The 25929-nt window shown below is 46.5% G+C and overlaps 1 protein-coding gene across 3 annotated transcripts in view; it reads right to left on the bottom strand.

The window, feature by feature from the left end:
• Window positions 1–25929, bottom strand: part of RPS6KA2 (ribosomal protein S6 kinase A2) — a 251825-nt gene that overhangs the window by 22820 nt on the left and 203076 nt on the right. For all 3 annotated transcript variants that reach the window (XM_017869541.1, XM_017869540.1, XM_017869539.1), the window contains exons 12-14: window positions 24037–24139; window positions 15704–15834; window positions 13833–13958 (exon numbers count right to left, since the gene is read on the bottom strand). In XM_017869541.1, the coding sequence (XP_017725030.1) occupies window positions 13833–13958; window positions 15704–15834; window positions 24037–24139 (360 nt within the window). The remainder of the gene's footprint in view (window positions 1–13832; window positions 13959–15703; window positions 15835–24036; window positions 24140–25929) is intronic.

Raw genomic sequence — 25929 nt, 5'->3', positions numbered from 1 at the left:
TACTTTAAAAATTATTTTAAATTGTAATAAAAGCTAGCATGTATGTGCACATGTGAGGTGCACTGGATTTCAACCCATCGGAGCCACTGTCCTGGTCATTTACTAGAATCTGATACACATTTAAGCATGCATGTTGACTTTTATTACATTTTAAACATATTAGTTACACCTTTCAAAATAATTTAATTGCTTGGCGAAACACCCAAAGTACCTCTGTCAACAACCAAACACCACACACCAGCTATTCTCTGAGGTGGCATTTGGGGAAATGGAGGTAAACAAAAGAAGCTCCCAGGCCCAGGTCCTGTGGGGGCAGGAGCTCATCTGGAGGAGACTCCAAGGGGCCCATGAGTGCTCCTGTTTCCCTCTGCAGGGCAGAGCCCGCAGTCTTTCAGCAAACACCTGGTTTGCTCCCGAGGGGAAGTCAGGTTTGCTGTCTGAGACGACAATGCTGCTGTGCGAGTGGGTGGCTCGGCCCATGGCCATGTCACTTGCTGGTACCTGAACGTGGGTGTCTGCAGGCTTAGCTCCCGTGGAGGGCTGGAAGGGTGGAGGAAGGTATTGCTCCCAGGGAGGCCATGTGCCGCATGGTTGGCGGCCCAGCCGCTGAGACAGTCTGACTCCAGCTGACACCTGGCCTCCCTGTCCGCTCCGTGTGGGGTTGCAGAGCTCCCTGGGCCTCCCTACACCTAGCTTTCTTCATCTGTAAAACCGAGAAAATACCAGGCACTCCTCTGGTTCACTATTATGATTCAACAAATTAATATGAATCGATCCCTTCATACTCTCCCTGGTACACAGAAAACACTTGGTACAAGTGAGTTATTCCTATTACAGAAATAAAACAGAATTACCCCGATGCCCCCAGGCAACGGACCAAGCAGCTGTGACCTGCCACATTTACAGCCCTGAAATGCCTCTTTCCGTCCTGTCTCTGAATTCTCACTGCGAGTCAGTGCCACGAAGCAGCGTGATGTTCAAAACTGATGTCAGCAGTAGAGCGTGTTTCAGTCAAAGCCACCAACTGGGTCAACCCAGTGGGCTTAATTAAAGGATCGTTTGCAAAACAGTAGAGTGGCTGGAGGGTCAGTGGCCCGGCCAGCAAGGCACAATGTAATGCCTTGGGGGGGGCCTGGTTCCCAGTGCCAAAGAGTTGCACAGGGACACTCACAGGACCAGAGGGGCTGCAGGGGTGGGGAGGTGCACCCTGACAGTGGCTGTGGGCAGAAAGGCCTCAGCCCAACACTTCTCTTCCCACCCTTGTCCTGTGGTGTCTGTCTCGCACTAGCAGAACTGCCCAGAAGCCAGAGGCATGGAAGCGGTCCCTAATAGTCAGCCTCCTGGCTTCCTTGCCTCCTGGCCTCCCAGCCTCTGGAGCACAGGGCAGCGAGGAGGGTGAGTTTGCATGGGAAATGGCGCTCCCCGTTCTCGAAGGGAAGTCCCACAGACTGGGGTCTCCTGCCTTAGCCTCCCAAGTAGATGGGATTACAGGAATGTCCTGGAAGAGAGTCATGGCGGGAACAGGTTCTCACACTGCCCTCCTGGGCTCCTGCCTTCCCCTGACCTGGGAGAATCATTCCAAATGAAGCCTGCGCAGACAAGCCTCTGACATGAAGTGGCAAGGCAGTTCCGACCCAGCGTTTCCGTCCCAGATGCTGTCAGGAAGTGTTGGTGCTTTTCCCTGTAACTCTTTTTCCATTTTTTTTTTTTTGTTTTGCTTTCGTTTTTATTTTTGCAGGGAGGTTGAGCCATTTGAGAAAGGTAAGGCTGGAGAGTGCTAACTTAGGAGTGGGCAGTGAGGTGTGGCTATCGTCCATTGCTGCGGGGCAGCCAGGGTTTGGGCGCATTGTTTAGGAGCACCAGGGAGTGGGCCCCAAGTGCCTACCAGTGCACTTCCTCTCTGTGGGGTCGGTTTCTTGGGGTTGACCGTGATGGGCTTGCTCTTATTAGAGCAACCTCTGGTAGATGGTGTTCCTCATTCTGAGAATAATATTGTTTTATAATCTTTATTATCCAACAAAACGGGGAGGCCTTCTCAGCAAGCGTGGTGATGAACAAGGCCTCCCCTCCAGGCTAATGCTCAAACAATACTGACGTGCCACGGAGTAGGAGTGGCGTGGTGGGGTGGAGTGGCGTGGTGGGGTCGGGGACAAGCTCTCTCAGCTTTCTTTTCCTCATCTGGCAACAGCTGGTTAGAAAGGACTCCTACAATCTACAGAAAAGGACATTCCCCAGGGGTTGGCCACCCACCACAGCCGGTAAATAAGCTTTCTATGGTGTTGTCACCGAGCAGGCTGAATATTTCCACCTTCCTTAGAGATGCTAAGTCAAGGTGTCTGAACATCCACGAAGCAAGTCTGGGTTCAACACGATGGCACACCACCATGATCTTCCTTAGCAGTGACACATGCGGCTAGGTGCCAAACACTGCCATTCCTGCTGGCCGAAGGCAACAACAGGAGACTTCACTGCTCTTGATAACACCTTTCCTCCTGCTGGTCAAAGGCAGCGAGAGGAGACTTCGCTGCTTTTAGTATACCTTTCCCTCTTCCTCTGGTCTTTGCGTCTCTCTACCTTCCCTGTCTTTCTAGTCTCTTTCCATCAGTGGAGACACCGTCTCCCGGGACACTGAGCAACCTGACCAGATGGCTTCGAGGCAGTAACTACGCAGGTGGTGGCGTGAGCTCACAGGCTTGCAGAACGCTCGCGCTAGGCAGGCCATTTCCTTTGACTTGCCGAAAGGATCGGTATCATATTTGAAAAAAGGTAGGAGAGCATTACATTACATTAATTTGTAAAATTAATTTGTAAAATTTAACAGACACCTTCTCCTGTAAAATTAATTTAAACGAATGACAGAGAGAAACAACTCCTGTTTCATCCTGGTGGAAAAAAATTAAATTTCCAAGCTCATCAGTTCTCCTTCTAAAGATAAGCTCTACTCATGCCAAGCATCTGTCTTAATTCCGTTTCTTTTTTGGTTGACAAATTACACACAGTGTGAAGATGGGCACAGAAACACCACGTTCTTTTCAACGGTCTCACGTGAGTACAGACTGGAGCCTCCTCAGGAAGGCTGGCCCGTGCTCCAGGCCTGCGTGGTCACACCGCATCACTACAGTTAAGAACTGGGTGACACAGAGCTGCATCACTGCAGTTAAGAGCTGGGTGACACATATTTTTGTACAGTTCTAAGGATCTCACTTTATTTTTTATCAGATTCTGTTGCTAAAGCAAACTAAGGTACTTTTAATAACAAAACAACAAAAATTTGCTACCGAAAACGGGGAGTAGCTGCGTCTTTACGCACGTGCTTCTTTCTGGGAAAACCCGGCCCCACTGAGCTTGCACGGTCTTCTCTCCTCCTCCTGCATGGGCTTTCAGACGATCGAAGGGAAATTTACAAGTGGAGCCGCCAGTGAACAGGCATGTGTATCGGTACCACGTGTTTGAAGAAACAACAGGCCAAGAGAAAGAGCCAAACCAACTGTAAAGCTCATTTCATTTCGGATTCCAGAGTTGCAACTCCACATTTTGGTGTCGTTTCTGGTTCTGTCATTGACCCAATTCCTAAATGGCTAAGCTGTGAGCTCCCTGGAGCAGGTCTGTGTTCTCACCTTGCCCTGTGTCTGTGGCAGTAAAAGCGTCCAATTAAAAAGTCTCAATGAATGAAAAAAGTAACCGCTTCCTGAACAAGGGGATGGCTGCAGAATGAAATGCATTCCAAAGGCACGAGGTGCTCTGTTAAACAATTATATTATAAACCCCGATTTTAAAAATTCCAATTTGAAGTAAAGCTTCTGACTCATATTTTTCTTTTCTTTTATTTATCTTTAATTAATTAATTAATTTTTTGAGATGGAGTCTCGCTCTGTCACCCAGGCTGGAGTGCAGTGGCACAATCTTGGCTCACTGCAACCTCTGCCTCCCAGGTTCAGATGATTCTCCTGCCTCAGCCTCCCAAGTAGCTGGATTATAGGCATGTGCCACCATGCCCGGCTAATTTTTATATTTTTAGTAGAGATGGGGCTTCCCACTGGCCAGCTGGTCAATGGGAGAGCAGGTTCCCGTCCAAGCAGTCAGACCCCGAGTGCACACTCTCGACCCCTGTCCAGCAGACCCACTCGTCACAAGGCGGGGAGCCCCAGTGTTCCGTTTTAGCCAGAGGCTCTATGCATCTCAGAGTACCCAAACCGCGAAGGAATGAGGCAGTGTTCAGAGCAGATGGGGCTGGGCAGTAAGGCTGGGCTTCAGAATAGCTGGAAAGCTCAAGTCATGGGTCTTGAACTCCTGACCTCGTGTGATCCAACCACCTTGGCCTTTCAATGTGCTGGGATTACAGGCGTGAGCCACCGTGCCTGGCCATGTATTTTTCTTTTAATCAACACTTAGCCTTTCACTACCAAATATTTATGCCAAATGAAGATGAGGAGCCTCTTCATTGTCTGCTAAAATTGAGTGAGTTCCTGCCATGTGCCTGACTTTCTTGAGGTGCTGGAACTACAGCAAAAGCAAAGCCTTTGTTGCCCTGGAGTGGATGTTCTCACGGGGCCGTGCACACAGGCAGTAAACAACCCAAGCAGGGGGAATGTGCCGTAGGGAAGATGATGCGGGTGAAGGGGGCTGCTGGCTGCCAAAGACGGAGGCGGGGAACTAAAATCGGGCATCCTGTGGGCTTCGGGTGCATATTTGTGTTCTCTGGTTGGTCCTGAGTTGGAAGCAGGGACAGAACGTAGGAAGCTGTCAGTCATTCATCACGTCCTGGCCATGTAGGGCTGACTGTCACAGAAGTTATAGTTCAGCTTCCTGGGCTGTCACTAGAGACAGCAATCTGGCTTCCTGCAAGTCTGACACAGTCACTGGCCTCCCGAGCTGTGTACTGTAGATAAAGGGGCTGGCTGCAGGTGCGGGTCAGACTTCTGTTGGGCACCTGGCCTGGCCACCATCTGCTGTGTATCCACTCTCAGCCCCCAGAGCCCACGGAAGGAACCAGCCTTGCGGACACTGGACTCTAGCCCAGTGAGACCGATTGTGGAATTCTGACCTCCAGAGCTGGAAGACAATAAGCTCAGGTTGTTTTAAGCCACTAGATGGGGGGTAATGTGTTGCGTAAACAATAGGAAACTAGCCCATGTTGAAAGACCGGGCAGAAGTTTGCGGTGGGAGAGTCGAGAACCAAGTTTTGGCTGGTGGGTGGGAGCCGGTGAGACGGGCTCAGGGACATGGCAGTGGGCAGGAGGCGCATGCTACATCTTATTGCTGATGACCGTCCTCCGCCGCATGCCTGCTGGGAGGGGCTGAGCATACGAGAAACAAAACCATGAGCCAATCACATTAAGCCTTTCTCTTTTGGGAAACAAACAAACAAACAAACAAACAAAAATGCAGCTCGCTGCCAGCACTCATTTAATTTTACATAAACACATTCATTGAGGCCGAAGCAAATATGACTGATTTTCAATGTGAAAATAAAATTTAAAAACTGGTACTGGAGTTATTTCTAAACAAAACTAATATCAGAATCGTATGAATCATCAGAATTGTCTATTTTGGAAAAATGGGATTCATCAAACGAATCTTTGGCCAACTGTCTGAGAACGCAGTTAACATCCCCTGTAGGAATGCTACGTTTTCTAGGATTTGACATTATCAACGATCGATAATGACTAGATTCTAAATGCCACTACTAAAAACAGAATGCTATCAACAGAAGGATGGCCTTTGCTTCCAAAGTCAGTATACTCGAGCGGTGCAAAAATAATAATAAAAGCGAGGTATTTCGCGGCAAAGTTATCTCGGGGCAAACGCTGCCGCCGCAAATGCCACTGGTGAGTATTCTTGGGGAAAACGGGCAAAGGGTTAAATCATCCAGAAAGGCAGCTTCCCAATGTGTGTTTCGAGGAAATACAACCGCCCAACCAATTCCACTGAGGAGCTTCTTTGATTAGAGAATGCCTGTGCAGAGACACAGGCTGGACAGAGCTGCTGTTCTGGCAGGCGATACAATCATTTTCCCGTCTTCTTTGAGTCTCTTCTGGTGGAAGAGAAATTTATGCCACCGTTTTCCTCAGTCATGCAATCTGTTACCAAAGCTACCCAGTCTCCCTCCTTGTCCATCTAAATGTTGCTTTCTTTCTTTTCTATTTTCTATTTTATTTAACTACTTCTAGTCCCAGCCTCTGTGCCTGTGAACGCTCCTTTCTCTGTGTTTCCACTGTGGCTGTGAAGGCATCTACAGCCTCTGTCTGTCTCTGCACCACTGCCGTTCTCGAGATGGTTAATGTTGCTCCTCCACATAGCTCACCTCTCAACTGCTGTTTCTCTTTGCTTCAAATTTTCACATGATTTCTATAAAAAATGCATTTTGATCCCTAAAGACAGGACTGGCCTTGACCTGTCTCTTTCCAGGTTTGGCCACAGTGGTTTGACTCAGCAGCACAGCCACCTCTCTTCCCCAGGACCAGTGCAGCTAACGCCCCATGTGATACTGAGGAGCCCCATGGTGGAGCCATCTGCTGCTTTCTCAATGGCTTAGAATTCTTTGCAGGACCTGACACTGGATCCTCTGGAGTCAGCTTGAACACAAGCTCCCTGGGGCCCTCTCCTTCTCCAGCCCCGTGCAGCTCAGTGCAGCGCCCAGCTTTAGGCCATGGGCTCTTTCAAGATGTAGCTTCTGCAACAAGCCCAGGCGCTGGCCCTGAGGAGGAGTGGGCTGTGATCCACAGGAGCCGGGGCTAGTGCTACCAGTGACCTCGGAGCACAGACTGCAAACAAAGGTCTACATGAACGCAGACCATCCTGAACGCTGTGCAGAAGGAAGCTGGAGCCGCTGCCGGGGGCCGGGGTCCTGGCCAGGGGCCTTGCAGCTGAGTGCTGGAGGAACCAGGTGCGCTGTGCCCTTGGAGGTGAAGCTGGAGGAAGCGGCCCGGCTGCCGCTCAGCGCTTACACAGCTGAACCGTGGCCCACTTGGTGGCAGCAGGACCTTCCACCAGGGTACACCTAGATTCATGAGACCAGGAGACTCAGGTGCGATTTTACATACAGCTCCGCTTGTACCTGGCACACCTTCCCCTTACAGCCTAGGGACCTTGGAGTGGGTATGCTGGACAGGGGTCGAGAGTGTGCACTCGGGGTCTGACTGCTTGGACGGGAACCTGCTCTCCCACTGACTGGCTGTGACTTCTCGTATATGTGTTGAACCGTTCTGAGTTTCTGTTCCCTCATGGGGATAATGAAAATAATTACACCGTGGGGTGCGGTAAGGATTAAGTGACTTCACACATACAGAGCATTTATAGCAGTGCTTGGCACGTACTGAGTATGAAGTATTTACTCTCATCATCCTCGTAACTCTCGTCACCATTCTATCTAACTGGTCTCAGAAACTTCAGTTCTCAGACAGTTTCCTCTTCATATATGTACTGACGTTGGTGTTTTGCAAAAGAGGGTCAAGGTGGCAAAATCGACACTCGAGTGATGTAGTTTTATGCCTATTATGACATCTATAATAAATAAAAACTTGAATCACTAGTAGAGATGGCCAAGAGCTCTCTCAAGGTACCTGTATTAAGCTATGAGAAGAGGAGATACTAGTGACACAAGCTAACATTTCTGTAGTGAATTAGCTCTGATATGTGTAGACGGTTGACCCTTGAACATGGGGGTTAGAGGTACCGACCCCCTCAAGAAGTTGAAAATCCACATATAACTTTTGACTTCCCCAAAACCTAACTACTAATAGTCTACTGTTGACTTAAAGCTTTACTGATAACATAAACAGTCCATTATCACATATTTTGTACGTTATATGTATTATATACTGTATTCTTAATACAAATTCTGCAGTAATATGATCTAGAGGAAAGAAAATGTTACTGAGCAAATCATAAGGAAAATATGTTTAGTGTATGGTTCTGTATTCATGGATATAGTGAGTTTATGCCGTCTCTTCACAAGATGGATCGTCTGTCTGAAAAGGGGGGGACTCACAGCTGCAGACCTCAACCTGGGGTACGTATCATATAATTCAACTTATTATTATTATTTTTTGGTCATGTCATGACTTTTCTTCTTGGGAGCACACACAGCGTCCCTAGTGGCATGGCACTTCTTAGGGGTTCTATGGTGTGATTCAAGGTTTATGGCACTGCACTAAACAGGGTGAAAAATATGTGAGAACCACAAGATACCATTTTTTACGGCTATTCCCAATTCCCTGGAGAGACAGACTGCTCACACGGAGATGATGAGTGTCACAGGACATTTAAAGCAGATCCTTCCAACACCTGAGCTCACTACAGCAGCAATGGAAGGCCGCTGTGAAATTCTTACAGTAGTGCCGTATTCACCACAGTTAATTTGATGCAGCTATGATTTCATGCTGAATCTATGTTTGTTTACATTTATCTCAACTGCAAATGGCACCATGTATGGTCTATGCTGGAGCACACAAATTTTGATAAATTTTAAGTTTTTATAATAAATCTGTGTATATTTTATAGCAGAAAATGATAAAAATAGACTAGTAGCTATGTATATTTTATGCATCCTGACATACCATTTTCTTAATGTTTTAAATATTTCTAGGCTATGTGGTTTGTCTGTGAGTTTCTTCAAATTGTAACAAATCTCCAAAAAATTTTCCAATATATTTACTGAAAAAAATCTGCATACGTGGATCCTCACAATTCAACCTCGTGTTGTTCAAGGGCCATCTGTATATATTTACATATTCCTATATATTTCCCCACCAATATAATGCCAGGAATCTTTCCATTTATACAAATCAGCACTATCTAGAATATGTACCTAATTCCGTTAAGTAACAAAGACCCAAGAATAAAATAAAAACAAACAATTGCCTCTCTCAATTCTTATAAAGTGAACACAGCATCTTTGATGGAATAGGAATATTATTTTTCCTTTCAAATACACCTCTCCCCTTCCTTTTAATCCTCCTGGATCACGATTACCTCCAACACTTAATAGTTACTTCTACTTGAATCTTACTTTAAATGCAGGGCGCCCTAATGCGTGGAGAGCTATGCAGCCATCTGCCATGGTATTTTGAAGCCCTGGACAACTGCATCGCCCACCACTAGTCTCCCTGGATTGGTTATAAAAACAAAGGCGTACTTTAGTTTTACATCAGATTACTTAGCTATTTTGTCCCAATAAAATGGTTCGTAGTTACTAGAAAGTAGGGCACATCTGTTCATCTACAATGTGTCTGATAAAAGGAAGAGGAAGCGCTGAGGGAACATAATCGCTTTTCTCATTCAACCATCAGAGCACTGGGAATGCGCTGGGGGCACTGGCAGAATGCACTGCATCAAGTCCAGCCTGAAATGGTGCTGTGCGTGTGAGAAGGAAGAGGGTCAGTGTCTTCCCGCCCGAGGCCGGACTGCTCCAGTGAAGGATCTTGGACATTCTATTGTTGTTTGCCAAAGTTGAGAGGGAGGGACAAGCCTGGGAATCCAGGTTGTCATTCAGCCCATGTTAATTGAGCCCCTGCTCTAAGCTGGGCACTGTGTTGGAGGTTGTGACAGCTCGAATCGGTACTAAAATTAGGACTAATTCGAGCTATCACTTCCCACAACCTTTAGCACAGTACCCAGCATACAGCAGGGACTCAAGTGAAAAATGCAGCTGAAGATAAATGCAAATCGAACAATCTTGTTGTTTGATTACTTGGGTAAACTGGTTTAAGTAGAACCTTAAATGTAGTTTACATGTTTCAGGGTAACTCTGCTAGCAAAATTAGAAACCTGCAAAAATGCAGAAGTAACTTAAAGCAAAATATAATGATATTCTAAGAATGTGAGAGCTACTATGACTCCATATTCACTCTGAACCTCCTTACCTGACCTTCACAGAGGTGAGGAGATGGCCCCACTCTCCTCTTAGAAGGGTCTGCACTTTAAGTCATGGCCCAGTCACAGTGGGGTGGGGTGGGGTGGGGGCTGCCCTGCAGCACGTGGGGAACACTGAGCTGTTGGGCAATCATCATCCTGTTGCTAAAGGACTCATCAGAAACTCAAGGAAGAAGAAAAACTCCATCCCCATCTCCAAAATATCAGCCTCCTGGCCTTTATCTACATGAGACTTGCCCTCACCCACAAGGATGCTGAGGCTGGGCTTCTCAACCTTTCATTGGGGCAGCAGGTTGTAGGGGCTGTCCTGTGCACTGCAGGATGCTAAACAGCTTCCCTGATCCATATTCACCAATGCCAGGAGCCCCTGCCCCAGCTGTAAAAACCAGAAAGTCCCTAGACATTGCCAGTGTCCCCTGGGGGCCACAGTCACCCCAAATGAATATGACTGCCCTGGGCAGAATCCATCAATTCTGGTCAATCTCCTCATTGTTTAGTAAAGATTGCTGCATTTCTCTTTCTGTCATTACTCAGTGGGGACATTTCTGGGTCATCCATGCCATTGAATGGGAGGATGCCCTGTCTGGCTCTGACAGGACTGCTTCTGAAGCAGAACCCGTTTTTATCCATGAGCCAGGGGTAGGTGGGCTTGTATATGGCTCAAGCAGCAACTGGGAGTGGTAAAGCTGGATTCTACTGACAATCTCGGCTGGACATCTGCTGAGCTGAGATCCAACGCACTTATCAGACAACCAGCTGCCACATGCTTAGTTCTGGGTCACGTTAGAAGTCACTGAACTTTGCTGTTTCTTTGTCCGTCCATCAACAGGTGGGAATGATGCTTCTCATGAACAAGTCAGTGGATACAGACAAAGGCCAAAAGTATTTCAACTACATTTCACCTGGAAATGCTGAAAACAAAACCGCACAGTGCTCTGCACTGGGTCAAAGCAGTTTTGGTGACAAGCGGGTCCATTCTAAATAACAAGCTCGCTGCACAGAAATGCCAACTTGTTCATCTTGGGAGGAAATCTAAACAACCATGTCTACCTACAGATAAATGAACTTATTGTCACTGCTCCCTTGGCCAGCTGAAACGTGCTTCTGAAATGGCTCTGGTCACAGGAGCCTTCTGGACCATGAGCCACATCTCTCTGAAGAGTCCTGAGCCCTTCATGGGGCTGCTCCTTCCCATGCTTGGTTAATTTCTGCATCTTCCAGACCACACATTATGACCCACTGTAGTCTCAGAAGGGACAAGGGAAATCCCTGCCATGTCCGCTGGCCAAATTTGTCCAGGGAACTTCAAGGTTTGTGAAAGAGAAACAGGAAGACCAGGCTCTTTCTTCTACCATCGGCCAGAGCCACAGTGCCTGGCTTCTCTCCTCGAGAGCTTTTGCTGAAATTCCACAGAGTGTGACCTCAACAAGATTTTTGAGGACTGAGGGACTGAGTTACAAGCCGTGTCACAAAGCTGAATTCAGACAGCGTCTATATAAGAGCTGGATATGGGAATATTAGAAAACACACCATCACCTCGTCACTGGGGGATTTACTTGCAGAGGCACAAAACGGGGGCTGATCTGCCTCACAGTAGCAGGCTGTTTCTAGAAGGGCACCGTGGCTGCTGGGCTGACCAAACCATAGGCTCGTTTCTTTGAGCTCACTGGGAAGCAGTGATTGTTTCTGGAATTGCTGTTACCCGATAAACAATCTAAAGAAATTCTGTGAGCAATGACCCAGGCAGAAAAAAATTCCAAGGAGCCCATGTAGGCTTACAAAGCATATGTGAAATATGTTTCAAAATACAAGTGAAATTCTCTTGTCTAAGGCAGAATAGAGGTCTACTCTTCACCACTGGAACATTGGGACACAGGAACAGCACCTGGATATGCAAATGGTAGGTGCCCATCTAAGTTCTCCTTTAAAAAACTCTCCCAATGAGATGGAGGAGCAGGACAAACCCGTCTCAACAATCCAAATCCTAGAAACGCATGAAGCCTACGCGCCCCAGGCTGCAGAGGCAACCACTTCATAACAAAACCTGGTTTTCTCCTGCTCTTCACACCACGGGTAGACATTCTACCATGACAGTAATGCTCACTGCAGTCTCCACCCAATTACAGTTCCAGGAACTGTAAATCATGATCTATTTCCTTCCTTTCACCTTTCCTGGATGTGTTCAAGACTCTGGGCAGACTAAACACAGAGATGTTATCAGAGCAAATCACAAATTGATTACTTCTCCATATTTAAACTTTCTTTTTCGTTTGAGAAATTCAAGATAAATTTGTCAATAATCCATAAATTCTTGACCCAAACAAAATCAAGGGACCTGAGATATTTTTCGGCCAGCGTCGTTTGTGACAGCAAAGCGTTTTCCCAGTGCAAGAAACACGGTAGACATTCCCAGTGAATATGCTTGAGGATCCCAGGCCATGCTTGAGGATCCACCTGTTTGAAATACCTGTTTTCACAAAATTTCAGTGGAGCTCTGGGTAAATGAGGATGGGATTGGGTCACTTCAACATTGTCATTATTTTGAACAATCTTTTCAGCGTATAGAAGAATCACGGTTGATGAAAATTACTCTTTTTACACTACTTGCTGGCTGGGCAGATGTTCTTTGAAGGGCAAGTGTCGCACCGTGTGCTACAGACGTGTCTGGGTAAGCAGGGCAGGTCCCAGTCATGATGGCGGCACAGGCTGGGACCTCGCTCTGCGACAGCCTGGGGTTCAGCTCCACTGGAAAGGGGCGGAGTTTCAAGTGTCTCTTGCTGTCTTTTAGAGAGGATGTACAATGTATCTTTTTTTTTTTTTAACATAAATTTGATTCTGATTTTAGCAGGAAGCTTTATCTTTAATCTACATTTTACTAACCAAAAATCTCTGGAAACTGGTATTCTGGATTGCCAGATCAAATATTTATTTATTTATTTATTTATTTATTTATTTTGAGACGGAGTCTCACTCTGTCCACCAGGCTGGAGTGCAGTGGCGCGATCTCGGCTCACTGCAAGCTCCGCCTCTCGGGTTCACGCCATTCTCCTGCCTCAGCCTCCCGAGTAGCTGGGACTACAGGCGCCTGCCACCGCGCCCGGCTAATTTTTTGTATTTTAGTAGAGACGGGGTTTCACCATGGTCTCGATCTCCTGACCTTGTGATCCGCCCGTCTCGGCCTCCCAAAGTGCTGGGATTACAGGCGTGAGCCACCGCGCCCGGCCCAGATCAAATATTTAAACAGCAACAATTACAGAAGCTAAAGTTACTATGTAGAGATTGCCAAATTGGGTTATAAAGAATTGTTTCTCTATACTGTTCTTGACGGTTGGGAGTAAAACCATTAACTCTCTGCCAAAGTTTGTTGTGAATAATACAAGCTTATTTATTTCTTTAAAGTATTTTCTTCCTTTCTCCCTCTTTTCTTTCCTTCCTTTCCTTGCCAAATTCTATACCTGTTCCCCAACTCTATTTTCTCAAAAGATTGGGGCCCCAAAACTTTTCTCTTGGTGTATGTCATATACAAAGCTACAAGAGGTGCTCAGTCCCTACGTGGTGGATATGACTGAAAATGTTCCTGATTTGCAAAACTACCTTTTAATGGGTGACCGCATATCAAAGCAAACTGAACTCCATCATATCAGAGCTTGGGAAATGGCAAATAGAGAGAATGTTCACTCAGGCTCAGTTGTCCCTGCTGGAGTCACTGCACAGCTGAGCACACGAGCACATATACTATGCTCCTATGCTCCGTGCTCTCACGTACCATACGTGCTCCCACGCGCTGCACTCACACAGGGCCCTGCTGTGCTCCTATGCTCCGTGCTCCCACATACCATATGTGCTCCCACGCACTGCACTCACACAGGGCCCTGCTATGCTCCATGCTCCCACATACCATACGTGCTCCCACGCGCTGCACTCACACAGGGCCCTGCGCACCCAGCAGCCTGCCTTACCTTCACAGCATACTCAGTGTCAGTGGCTTTATGCACACATCGCTTGCACACTGAGTAGGAGCCCACCCCGATGTCCTCCTTGATCTCGTAGCCATCGGTGAAGTGGATGTTGTTCCCGTGTAACTGCTGCAGAGGGACCAAGAGAAGAAGAGCTGTTGGAACCCTCATACGAGGGGATGAGGCAGCTACACGCACACAGAATGTGGGGCGAAGAGAGGCGCTGACTGTGAACCCGAGTGTCTGGAGCCCGGGAGCTCAAGGGTCCCCCTGCTCAAGGCTGCAGAGTTACTTAGTGATGTTCTCGACCTAAATCTCAACTTCTCTGATTCCTTGGGCTATGACTCTTAGCTTGTAGACACCAGGCCATTCTGTGTCCACTGGCTGGTATGTTTCTCACAAAGATCTGACAGCAGGAGAATCTGAAAGTGAAAAGGAAGTGCTGGCAACTACTGGGTGTGTGGCTCCAATGCCTGTGTGCAGAGCAAGGCTCTGGATGGAAACATCTCATTGGAAATCTGACTCCATAGTGTCCAAGTCACAACCTGCTCTGACCTGCATACAGCAGCTGCACCCACCCACTCTGAACTGAGACAGAAAGCCATCCATGGCAGCCTGCTCGGTCACAATGTCCACTTTCCACACCTGTATTTCTCCAAAGGCCACAGGGAAGGAAATAGGATGGAAATCCAATGCCATCCAACTTACCCAGACTTAATTCTTAAATAAGTTTAATCATAATTAAAATTAAGTTTAATTAAGTTTAATCCCTTAGAATTCTCTGTATTCTGGTTACATTTATTAGGTGAGAAACTCATTATAAAAATATCACCTTCCAAAGACCTCCCAAAGATTACATTTCATCATGGGAAAATGATACCCACAAATTAAACTGCTATCCTAGGGTCCTGGCTAGAATCCACACAGGGAAGGTGCTCCAGTCTCTGGCCATAGACACCATAGTGACATTCTTCCCAGGGCTTTACCTTCCCTCTTTAAGACAAATGCCAAGTAGGGTAAGAGCAAGGGCTCAGTACACCATGGGAGACCACCATAGAGACCACTACAGGGACCACCATGGGAACCACCACAGGGAACACCAGGGAGATCACCATGGGAACCATTACAGGGACCACCATGAGAACCACCACGGGGACCACCATGGGACAACCACAAGGACCATCATGGGAACCACCATGAGAGGCTACCACAGGGACTACCATGGGAACCACCACAGGGAGCACCACAGGGAGACCACCATGGGTACCACCATGGGAGATCACCACAGAGACCACCACAGGGACCACCATGGGAACCACCATGGATACCACCTCAGGGACGACCATGAGAGAACATCACAGGGACCACCATGGAGACCAACACAGGGACCACCATGGGAACCACCACAGGGACTACCAGGGAGATCACCACAGGGACCACCACAGGGGACCACCCCAGGGAACACCATGGGGACCACCACAGGAGGCCACCATGGGGAATATCCATGGGAGACCACCACAGGGACCACCCCAGGAACCACTATGGGGACCACCACAAGGACCACCACAGGAGGCCACCATGGGGAGTATCCATGGGGACCATCACAGGGACCACCATTGGAGACCACCATAGGGGCCCACCATGTGAGACCATCACAGGAACCACCATGAAGAAGCACCACGTGAGATCATCATGGGGACCACCATGGGGGACACTCAGAACAACGGGAAGTGTGAGGGAAGAAGAATTGGTGATTAAAGTCCACCCATCCTAAGCACCTAACCCCCGGGTGACTGAGGTCACAGGGAACACCAGAGTCACCCATCATCCAAGTGCCCTCTTGCCCCCAACCCACTGCAGGCAAACGCAGTTACCTGCACAATTGGATGAACTGGGACTTTGTGCAGATCTTGCTGTGAGGGCTCCTGGATCAGGCTTGAGGCCACAAAGCTGAATCCTCTAAACAGGTGATGAGCATTTGCACTCGGGGGGACACCAGGAGAGTCTGCAGGTGACAGGGGCAGAGTTCAGATGCCATGAAAGCTGGGTGACCCTGGGGTGAAGTGATAGTGTGTGTGCATGTGGTATGTGTATGCAATTCATGTGTGCATGTGTGTGTATGTGCGCGTGGTGTATGCCTGTGTTGGAGGAAAAGGTAAAACAGACATGTAGAAATGCTGAACCAGATGAAACTACTTTCTTTTGGGTCGTGCTAATGATCTGATTTTAAATGGCAAAATACCCAGAACAAAAACTTTAGGATTATCATTGATGGCATCTTTTAGTTCACTAACTTCTGAATTGACTCTATATTCTTGACCACAGTCCTCCACCCCTACCCACTTCCAGACTCAGTTAAGAAGGCACCAATGTCCTCAGGATGGAATTGTCAGTGAACATGAATCCTGTATCCTTAGCATCTGGTCTCTAGGTTCCACAGGTCCCACCCTGTGCCCACAGCTGCATAACTGCGTGTGTGCTGTGCACGTGCTCTGCTGTTCAAGGACATTTGGGCATTGTTGCTCCTGTCCACAGCAAGGCAGAGTACAAAAGGAGTAATTCCCTTCCATTAAGATTTTTCTGATCTCTGTAAGATCTGTGTTCAAAAGCATGACTGCCGTGAGACTGATCCCACTTCAAGTTTATCATTAAGAAAAACAAAAGGAGAAATGCCTCGTGGGGAAAAAAAATCTGCATCATACATAACAGATGAGAGGCAAAACTCTCTATTGCCCAAAAGCTCCCAGAGATCAATGAGAAAAGAGCAAAATACTCAAAGGAAGGAATTCTGACAGCTACCATAGGCATGAAAAGATGCCCAATCTCTCTAAGGAGTGAGTATACACATATTTAAATAGGATAACACTTTTGCCTAATGAATTAACAAAAATGAAAGAAATCAATCACATCTGGGTTTGTGGACACTCTTATAATTGTAGGAGGGAGCATAACTGACATAATCTTTTGGAAAGTCAAGGTAACTTTTAAAGCTAACTTTAAAATTTGCATGTCCTCTGAAGACAACTTTACATCTAGGAATTTATCCTACAGAATTACTTTCAAAAGTGCACAGTAATAACAAATTGCAGATGACACAAACAAATGGAAAAACATCACATGCTCATAAATCAGAAAAATTAATATCATTAACATGAACCTATCACCCAAAGCAATCTACAGATTCAATGCAATCTCTATCAAAAAACCAACGTCATTTTTCACAGAATTAGAAAAAACAATACTAAAGTTAACATGGAACCAACAAAGAGCCTGAATAGCCAAAGCACTTTTAAGCAAAAGGAACAAAGCTAGAACTAGAAGCATCACAACCTGACTTCAATTATATCACAAGGATATAGTAACCAAAATAACATGGTACTGGTATAAAAATAGACACACAGATGAACGGAACAGGATTGAAAACCCAGAAATAAAGCCACAAAGTTGACAAAAACTTTGTGGGGAAAGGACACTCTTTTCAATAAATGATACTGGGAAAATTAGCTTGTCATAAGCAAAAGAATGAAACTGGACCCCTATGTCTCACCATATACAAAAATCAACTAAGAGATTAAAGACTTAAGTGATGAAAGACCTGAAACAATGAAAATACTGGAAGAAATCCTAGGGAAAACTCTTCTGGATATGGGTCTAGGCAAACACTTCAAAAGTCTTTTCAGGGCCGGGCGTGGTGGCTCACATCTGTAGTCCCGGCACTTTGGGAGGCTGAGGTGGGCGGATCACAAGGTCAGGAGTTTGAGACCAGTCTGGCCAACATAGTGAAACCCTGTCTCTACTAAAAATATTTTAAAAAATTAGCCAGATGTGGTGGTGTGTGCCTGTAATCCCAGCTACTCGGGAGGCTGAGGCAGGAAAATTGTGTGAACCCGGGAGGTGGAGGTTGCAGTGAGCTGAGATTGTGCCACTGCACCCCAGCCTAAGTGACAGCATGAGACTCCATTGCAAAAAAAAAAAAAAAAAAGACAGAAAAGAAAAGTCTTTTAAGACCAGCATAAGAAATCAACAGAATGAATGAACAACCTGCAGAATGGGAGAAAATATTTGCAAAGTATGCAACTGACAGGGGAGTAATATCTAGAATTTACAAGGAACTCAAACAACTCAACAACAACAACAAAATAAATAACTCCATTAAAAATTGACCAGAGGACATAAATAGACATTTTTCAAAAGACATACAGATGGCCAGTGGCCAAACAGCATATAAAAAATGCTCAAGATCACTAATCATCAGATAAATACAAATGAAAACCACAATGAGATATCACTTTATATCAGTCAGAATGGTTATTACTAAAAAGTCAAAAAAAAAAAAAAACCCAGATGTTGGTGAGGATATGGAGAAAAGTGGTGGGAATATAAATTAGGACCACCTCCACGAAAAACAGTATGGAGATTTCTCAAAGAACTAAATGGAACTCCATTCGATGCAGCAATGCCACTGCTGGGCATTGCCCAAAGGAAAAGAAATCATTGCCTCAAAAAGACACCCGCACTTGCAAGCTTACTGCAGCACTATTCACAATCACAAAGTCATGGAATCAACCTAAATGTCCATCAACAGGTGATTGGATAAAGAAAATGTGGTACATCTACACAATGGAATACTATTTAGTCATAAAAAAGAATGAAACCATGCCTTTTGCAGCAACATGGATGGAAATGGAGGCCATTATTTTAAGTGAAACAACTTAAACACAGAAAGTCAAACATCGCATGTTCTCACTCATAAGTGGGTGCTAAATAATGTCTGCATGTGGACGTCGAGCATGGAGGGATAGAGAATGGAGATGTGGAAGGGTGGGAGAAGGTGAGGGATGAGAAATTACTTAATGGGTACAATGAACACTCCTCAGGTGATGGTTACACTAAAAGCCCAGCCCTCACCACTATGCACTTTACCCATGAACAAAACTACATCCATACCTCTGACATTTACATAAATAAAAAATAAAACGGGCTGGGCACGGTGGCTCACACCTGTAATTGCAGCACTTTGGGAGGCTGAGGTGGGCGGATCACAAGGTCAGGACCAGCTTGACCAACATGGTGAAGCCCCATCTCTACTAAAAATACAAAAATTAGTCGGGTGTGGTTGTCAGGTGCCTGTAATCCCAGCTACTCAGGAGGCTGAGGCAGGATAATCTCTTGAACCTGGGAGGTGGAGGTTGAGGTGAGCCGAGACTAAGCCACGCCACTCCAGCCTCGGTGACAGAGCGAGACTCTGTCTCAAAACAAAACAAAACAAAAACAAAAACAAAAAACAAGCAAACAAAGAAATCCCAAAGTACTTAGACATAAATGTAGAAAAAGTCTGTTTCAGTGATATGTTACAGAAAAGAAAAAGGAGACACTAAATACTCCTCACTAAAATAATCATGGTCATGCTCAACAGTGGCCCATCTGTATCAGTATGCTTTGTAATGATTGCTGTGTGAGTCCTGCCAGTGAGGCCAGGGCCATCAGAAGGAGCTACAGCTGCATAGACTGACAGAGACATGGCTTCCTAATCGTTTGTCAAATTCAAAAAAGCAAAAAGCTGTTGAACAATATGAAGAACCCAAACATTATTTAAAAAATTAAATATATATTAATATATATAAAAATAGAATAGGATAACAGAAAAGATTAATATATTAAAATAGAATATATATTACATTAAAATAGAATACTATAATACATTATATAATATGTACATTTATAATATATGATAATACAATATGTAATTTTCCTGAAAACACACATACGTAAAATTTAAACATTCTTATTTATATATCTTTTAAGACTCCATGTATGTATAGGTGTGTATTTGTATATTCTAGAATTCTCTACCTGCAGGCCTTTGCCTCTTAGCACTTTCTCCCCGCCTCCTCTTTTAGTTGCTGTACTTTGAAAGGAAAAAAGTGCACCTAGTTCTGTTTTATCTCCTCACAGTGCGGCAGGTGTGTGGGGCTGGGAGGCAGCTGCAGATAACATGTTTTTTGTTTCTTAGCATCATATTTTGAGGCAACAGTTATGAGGGCAGCCGCTCCAAAGCCCAGGAGCCAGGCCCCAAGCCATGTGGGCCTCTGGTGCCAGTGGGGGCGAGGCCGTGGGCAGACGGATGACCCAGCACCCCACGGGTGCTTTTCCTGGGGTAAGAAGCTTCATGCACCTGCACTCACCTTCAGTGTCCTGAACCAAGAGGCAGCCAGAGCCAGGTGTCGGCCCTCAAAGGGGCCAACAAAGGGGCCTTCACAGTCACCCCTGGTAGATGCCCGCACGACCCCTGGACTAAAGTGACCAGAGTTGGCTGTGTTTGGAAATAAACTTCCAACGCACCAGACTAGCAAAGCATCATTAAAAAACCGAAGGCACACTGAGTGGTTTTCAGAAACTGAAATTCTGCAGCGCGACCCGGCAGAGCAGCTCTGGGCTTTCTGAGCGGCTCTGCTTCCCATTACATGGAGCAGCTGGAGGAGGAGGCGCTCCTGCTACGCCGGGTTTGCTCTCTGCACAAAGTCTGGCTTTGAGGTCTGCCTCCTCCCAAAGATCCCCTGAGCTACCATGGGCCGCAGATTCTCCCCAGAAAAATGAAATACACACGGCTACATCATGGTTTAAGAAATCTTCAAACCTGGAGGCACTTTAATGTCCTCCCTTAGGGACTCAGACTCAGACTTGGAGCTTATTCTAGGGAATCCGTAGGAGCCACAGAGTGTGAGGTGCTGAGCAAGGATTGGGAGGCTAATTTACAGCCTGTGGAGGAGTGTGCGTGGGGTGGGGGCACGGGCCACGTTAACTTGACAGATACAGTTTCATTGGTGAATGGAAAATCTGTAATTCCAGTAAGCAATGTCTTCTAACCAACCAAGAGGCATGGAAGACACAGCCACAACCTTCCGTGGCCAGAGAACGTATGCCTCTCCCCACACAGACCAAGGAGAGCTTGCGGAAAGGGTAAGAGTAACAGCAATCTACTGAAGGCCAAGTGGGTCTTCCCCGAAAGTTAAGAGGCTGATATTTGGTCACTGTGGCTAGCCAGTAAGGAAATGATAGGTGGCCTAAATAGAATTTGAGTACTTTATAATCACCTGAGGGATGCTGATTTTCAGCACAGTCTTTAAGAAGAGCAAAAATGTGAGTTAGATAAAAAGAGATGTAGAATTACAGTAATTACAAATAACCTCTCATGGTCCTGTAGATATTTCCTGATGTGTGGAGTCTGCCTGATCAGTTTTAAATCTTAGATTGGCATCTCCGGCTAAGCGGCATGCTCCAATGGGCAGCCAGCGTGTGATCAGGGAATAGAAACCAGCTTGAGCACTGGCTGAAGTTTAAGAAAAGACTAAAAGCCTAACTACAAGAAATTCCCACTGTGTGTCCAGTAAAGGATTTGTAGCTTATCCATTGCTTCAGAGTCACATTTCTACAGCTGCTCATTCACCCAGCCATGTGCTCAGCTCACATGCTTAGAAAATCCTACCTTCCTATACAATCAGAATGAATTTAATGTGTCTTTAGCACTTCAATTACTACCTACCTCAAAGGCAAACGGTGGTGGGATAAATTCAGTGAAACTGATTGGAGAACTGGAAACACTAAGGAATAAAAAAGCCAATTCTGAATAGCATTGGAGTGCAATGTGTCTAATTATGTTTTCCTCAGGCTATTATTAAAACAAAATGGAATTCTCTAGATGCTCAAAAAAAGCTTCTGGTTCCACTGGCCAACTAGGTTGGGGTTTAAATTCTTCACGGATAAGATAAAAGGCATGTCCATGTGAATATTAGAGTTGACTGTATTAACATTTTCTTACCAAGCAGCACAAACATAGACTTTCTTTCCACATTTTAAACACACAGCCCCACAGGCGGCACCTCATGAGGACGTGTACACATTCTGTTAGGGACCATATGGTCCTTGTGGACTCGGGGACAATGATCTCGTGGTCAGACCTAATTGCCTCTGAGCTCCTCTTACATTCAGGTCAACAATAGGTTGAGAAATATCATGACTTGCTTGGGTGACCTGTGGGCAGAGCCAGGATGGAATCCCCAAATCCTGCCCCCTCTTTTCCAACTCAGAAACTGAAACGTAATCCTGTTCTGTGAACTGGGTTAATTTTGTCAATGGGAAGGACCAACCCCAACACACAAATACTTTCTACGGAAGCTGAGAATGGGGTGAGGTGAAAATCCCACAATCACTTATTGGAGAGAGCAGACCCACAAGTGTTTTCCAAGGCAGCCTCATTACATCACGAATCAGTGATGAACCAAAGCTACAATGACAGTTTTAATTCTACCTGGGGACTGCAGGAGGACCCAAAAGAAGTAACTGAACAGTCGGTGGCATGACTCCCTAGTTAACAGTGCCTGGAATCAGCTTTATTCCTGTTCTTGGTACCAATGTAGCCTGGGTCACGAGCTGGCCTAGGCCCATCAAAAGTCCCACTAAAAGCCCCACGACCCTCCCTATCTGCACAAGCTCACATCCACCTCAATGTACTCATCTGGGCATGGGAAACAGGGATTTCACCAACAGCCTGAATCTGGAGGAACAAAGTGGATTCTCTAACTTCATCTACTTGACATTCTGTGGTTGACCATCTATTTGTTTCCTGATTATCTTTTAAAAAATAAGAAAATTTCAGATTCAAAAGCAGTGAGAAAAAATACAGCAAATCCCTGTAGATTCAAAATGCAGCCTGGCCACCAGCTTTCTGGACTTGTCCCGCTTATGTCTATAGGAGGAGCTTGTGGATGGTTTTGCACATAACCAGCATACTGTTAGTGTTGTGGGCTGAATTATGTCCTTCCCAACTTCAAATGTTGAGGCCCTATCCCCCAGTGTAATTGTATGTGGAGACAGGACCTTGATATGGTTTGGCTGTGTGTCCCCACCCAAATCTCAGGCTCTGTGTCCCTACCCAAATCTCATCTTGTAGCCTCCATAATTCCCATGTGTTGTGGGAGAGACCTGGTGGGAGATGACTGAATCATGGAGGCGGGTCTTTCCCACGCTGTTCTCATGATGGTGAATGAGTCTCATGAGATCTGAAGGTTTTAAAGGGGAGTTTCCCTGCACAAGTTCTCTCTTTGCCTGCTGCCATCCATATAAGATGTGACTTGCTCCTCCTTGCCTTCTGCCACGATTGTGAGGCTTCCTCAGTCATGGGGAACTGTAAATTCATTAAACCTCTTTCTTTTGTAAATTGCCCAGTCTCAGGTAGGTCTTTATCAGCAGTGTGAAAACAGACTAATATAGGCCTTTAAGAGAATAACTGAAGTTAAATGAGGATAAAAGTGTGGGGCCCTAATCCAAGAAGACTAGTGTCCTTATAAGAAGACAGAGACACCAGAGCTCAGTCTTGCTGTCTTTGCACACACAGAATAAAGGCCACGAGGGGACACAGCAAGAAGGCAGCCGTCTGTCTGCAAGTCAAGTCGAGAGCCCTCACCAGGAACCAACCCTGTCGGTATCTTGAACTTGGACTTCCAGCCTCCAGACTGTGAGAAAAAAAATGACTGTTGTTTAAACCACCCAGTCTGTAGTATTTTGTTATGACAGTGCTATCAGACCAGGATAATTACCATATAAAAAAGCAAACTTTAATTCATTAATATCCCAAAAAAGATAACTTTTAAAGGGAGCTGACGAGTTCTGATGAAATTTGCTAGACCCCAAGAGTAATTTCAGACACACCAGGAGACCAAATTTATGCATCCATTTGCTATGCTATTTAGTAGCCGATACAACTTTTCAAATGGGTTTCTGTTTTTTTGCATGAATAATATCTATAGCTCACAAATCCACACACGTAACTGACAGCCTTCCCTCTCCGTAAATGCACTTTAATTGAAAGAGGGATTTTAATTGCCTCCAGTTTCTCTTCTTGCTCTTGCTGTGTGTCTCTCTGACACAGGAAGTAACTGGACTGGTGACTTGCAATAAGAGAATCCATAGGACACCTTCATCATTTCCAAGGTGGAGGTTGCGTAGGGAACAACAGAGAATTGGGGCTATCACTTAAACCTTTATCACTGAACAGAGAAAACAACAACAACAAAAAATCCCAACAGAATGGACAGTTATTTTCCATGAAAAGAATTCTTAAGCATGGGAATCTCTTGTTCCTAGGTATCAGTCCCTAAGGGGTCAGGTGGGAGAAGCCACCAATAGAGGGAACCACCGTGGCACACACCTGTGGGCGTCCGTGCTGTGAACTCGGGGTCAAAGTGGAAGGTGTCCTCAGGCCTGCCCACTGCTGGTTTGAACGGTGGCTTGATCTCCTTCCGGTACAGCTTCTATTAATACAAGGAAAGCAAGACAGGGTGCTGAGAATGCACAGACAACGCCACAGAACACTGGGGACAGAGACTCCTGCTGCGGGGAGGGAAGGACGTTCTTATCACAGACTGCATCGGCCTTGTGGATTACAAGGGATTTCTAAATACTCTGAAATATAGATGACATATAAAATATATTAATATGGGTAGTATTATAGATAATATAGCATAAATAATAACTATGCATTATAGAAAGATATAGAAAAGGCATAGTTTGAGATATGAGGGTTTGGGGACATGCCAAGTGTTCTTCATTTTAGGGCAATAGTTTTCTAGTTTCTTCGTGGTAGTAGAATCTTTTTTTCCAGGTAAAATCATAGAGGACAGCCACCACTTGCCCCCACTGGGGACGGCAGTGAAGAGGCTGTGTGGCTCTCTCCTCCCTGCCCTGGGACTTTGGGGCTAGCACCATGGAACTTCAGCTCTGCGGGACACTGTAACAACCACCGACCCAGAGCCACCCCAGGGTGCTCTCTCGCTAGTGTCTCAGGGCCTGCGCTCTGGGGGCCTTGGCACCTCTGCCAGAAACCTGCCTTGGGTGTCAGAATGAGGGCGCTCAGGCTCTCGACAGGAGGACGCCTGCATCTTCAGAGAACCAGCCCTTCCCACGGCCCCCTCTGGGCCCAAACTTATTTCCCAAAGAGGACCTTGGACAGAAGGCACAGAAAGTCCACAGCCCTTTGTGCTCCGGTCTCAGAGCTGCCCGCCTGACAAAGCTTTCCAAAGCTGAGATGTGTTGTTTCCAATCCTCTAGGGCAACAACACATTCTATTGGGATAATTCAATGTAAGGAAACAACGCACAGGTATCTGGAACCTGGCGTGGTCCTCAGGTGGGTGATGCTGTAGGTGGTGCTTAGATGGAGGGAGCTGGGGGAGCCCAGTCCTGAGAGAAGTGGGGAGGGGGAGGGGCACTGGAGGGAGGGCTGGGGCCTGGGGCCTGACCAGAAGGCTGAGCTGGGAAGATTCAGTAGAAGACGCTGAGTTTAGTCAAATCACCCTGATGACAGAAGGCACAGGCCATGCCAGTGTGCTGAGGGGCCAGCCTGGTAGTTGGTAGGGCAGCAGCAGGGCAGGGCCAGGCTGGGGTCTTGCCCCAACTGAGCATGGGGTTTCCTTAATCCTGCCTGGTGAGGGTCCCCGCGGCTTTCGTGGAAAACATCCAGCCCGGGGTCCTCTCTTGGGCACTTATGCGTGACCATCTGGAGCTCAGTTCTGGAGTCAGGGACCCTCATGGCCATGCAGCTATGGAAAATGGACGTAGTGACTCCAGCTGAAACCTGTTCTACATCTCTCAAGGACATTGGAAAGCAAATTTCAACACCTCCTCCGATGAGGCCCAATGGGAAGGGAGAGGAGGGAGGAGGGAGGAGGGCGTCTGACGTCTGGGTCCCACCTGGGGCACACCCTGCTCTGCTTATCCGGGAGCACCTGGGTCAGAGTCCAGATCAGAAACCAGGGCCCACAGCTACTGGAGGAGGGCTAGGTGCCAACGGACGCCCCCGAGCTCCCACGGGGGCTTGTCAGGCAGCAGGATGTGTCCTGATTTACAAGAGCTCAGGGCGTGCACGTGGGAGCCATCAGAGGAGAAACAGGATTGAATTCAGCCCCGAATTATTTGGCCTTTTCCTGCCCTGGGTGCATAGTTTCCATTAGGCACTGAGTTACTCTTCAAGCCATTTTCAGAAATGAAAAGATGCTACTTTCTGCAGTGAGGCACAGGACAGGTGGGAATAGTCTCCCTGGACG

This window comes from Rhinopithecus bieti, unplaced genomic scaffold, assembly GCF_001698545.2.
Source record: "Rhinopithecus bieti isolate Rb0 unplaced genomic scaffold, ASM169854v2 scaffold_3948, whole genome shotgun sequence".
In the NCBI taxonomy this organism is placed as follows: Eukaryota; Metazoa; Chordata; class Mammalia; order Primates; family Cercopithecidae; genus Rhinopithecus; species Rhinopithecus bieti.
This window is presented reverse-complemented; position numbering and strand designations above follow the sequence as displayed.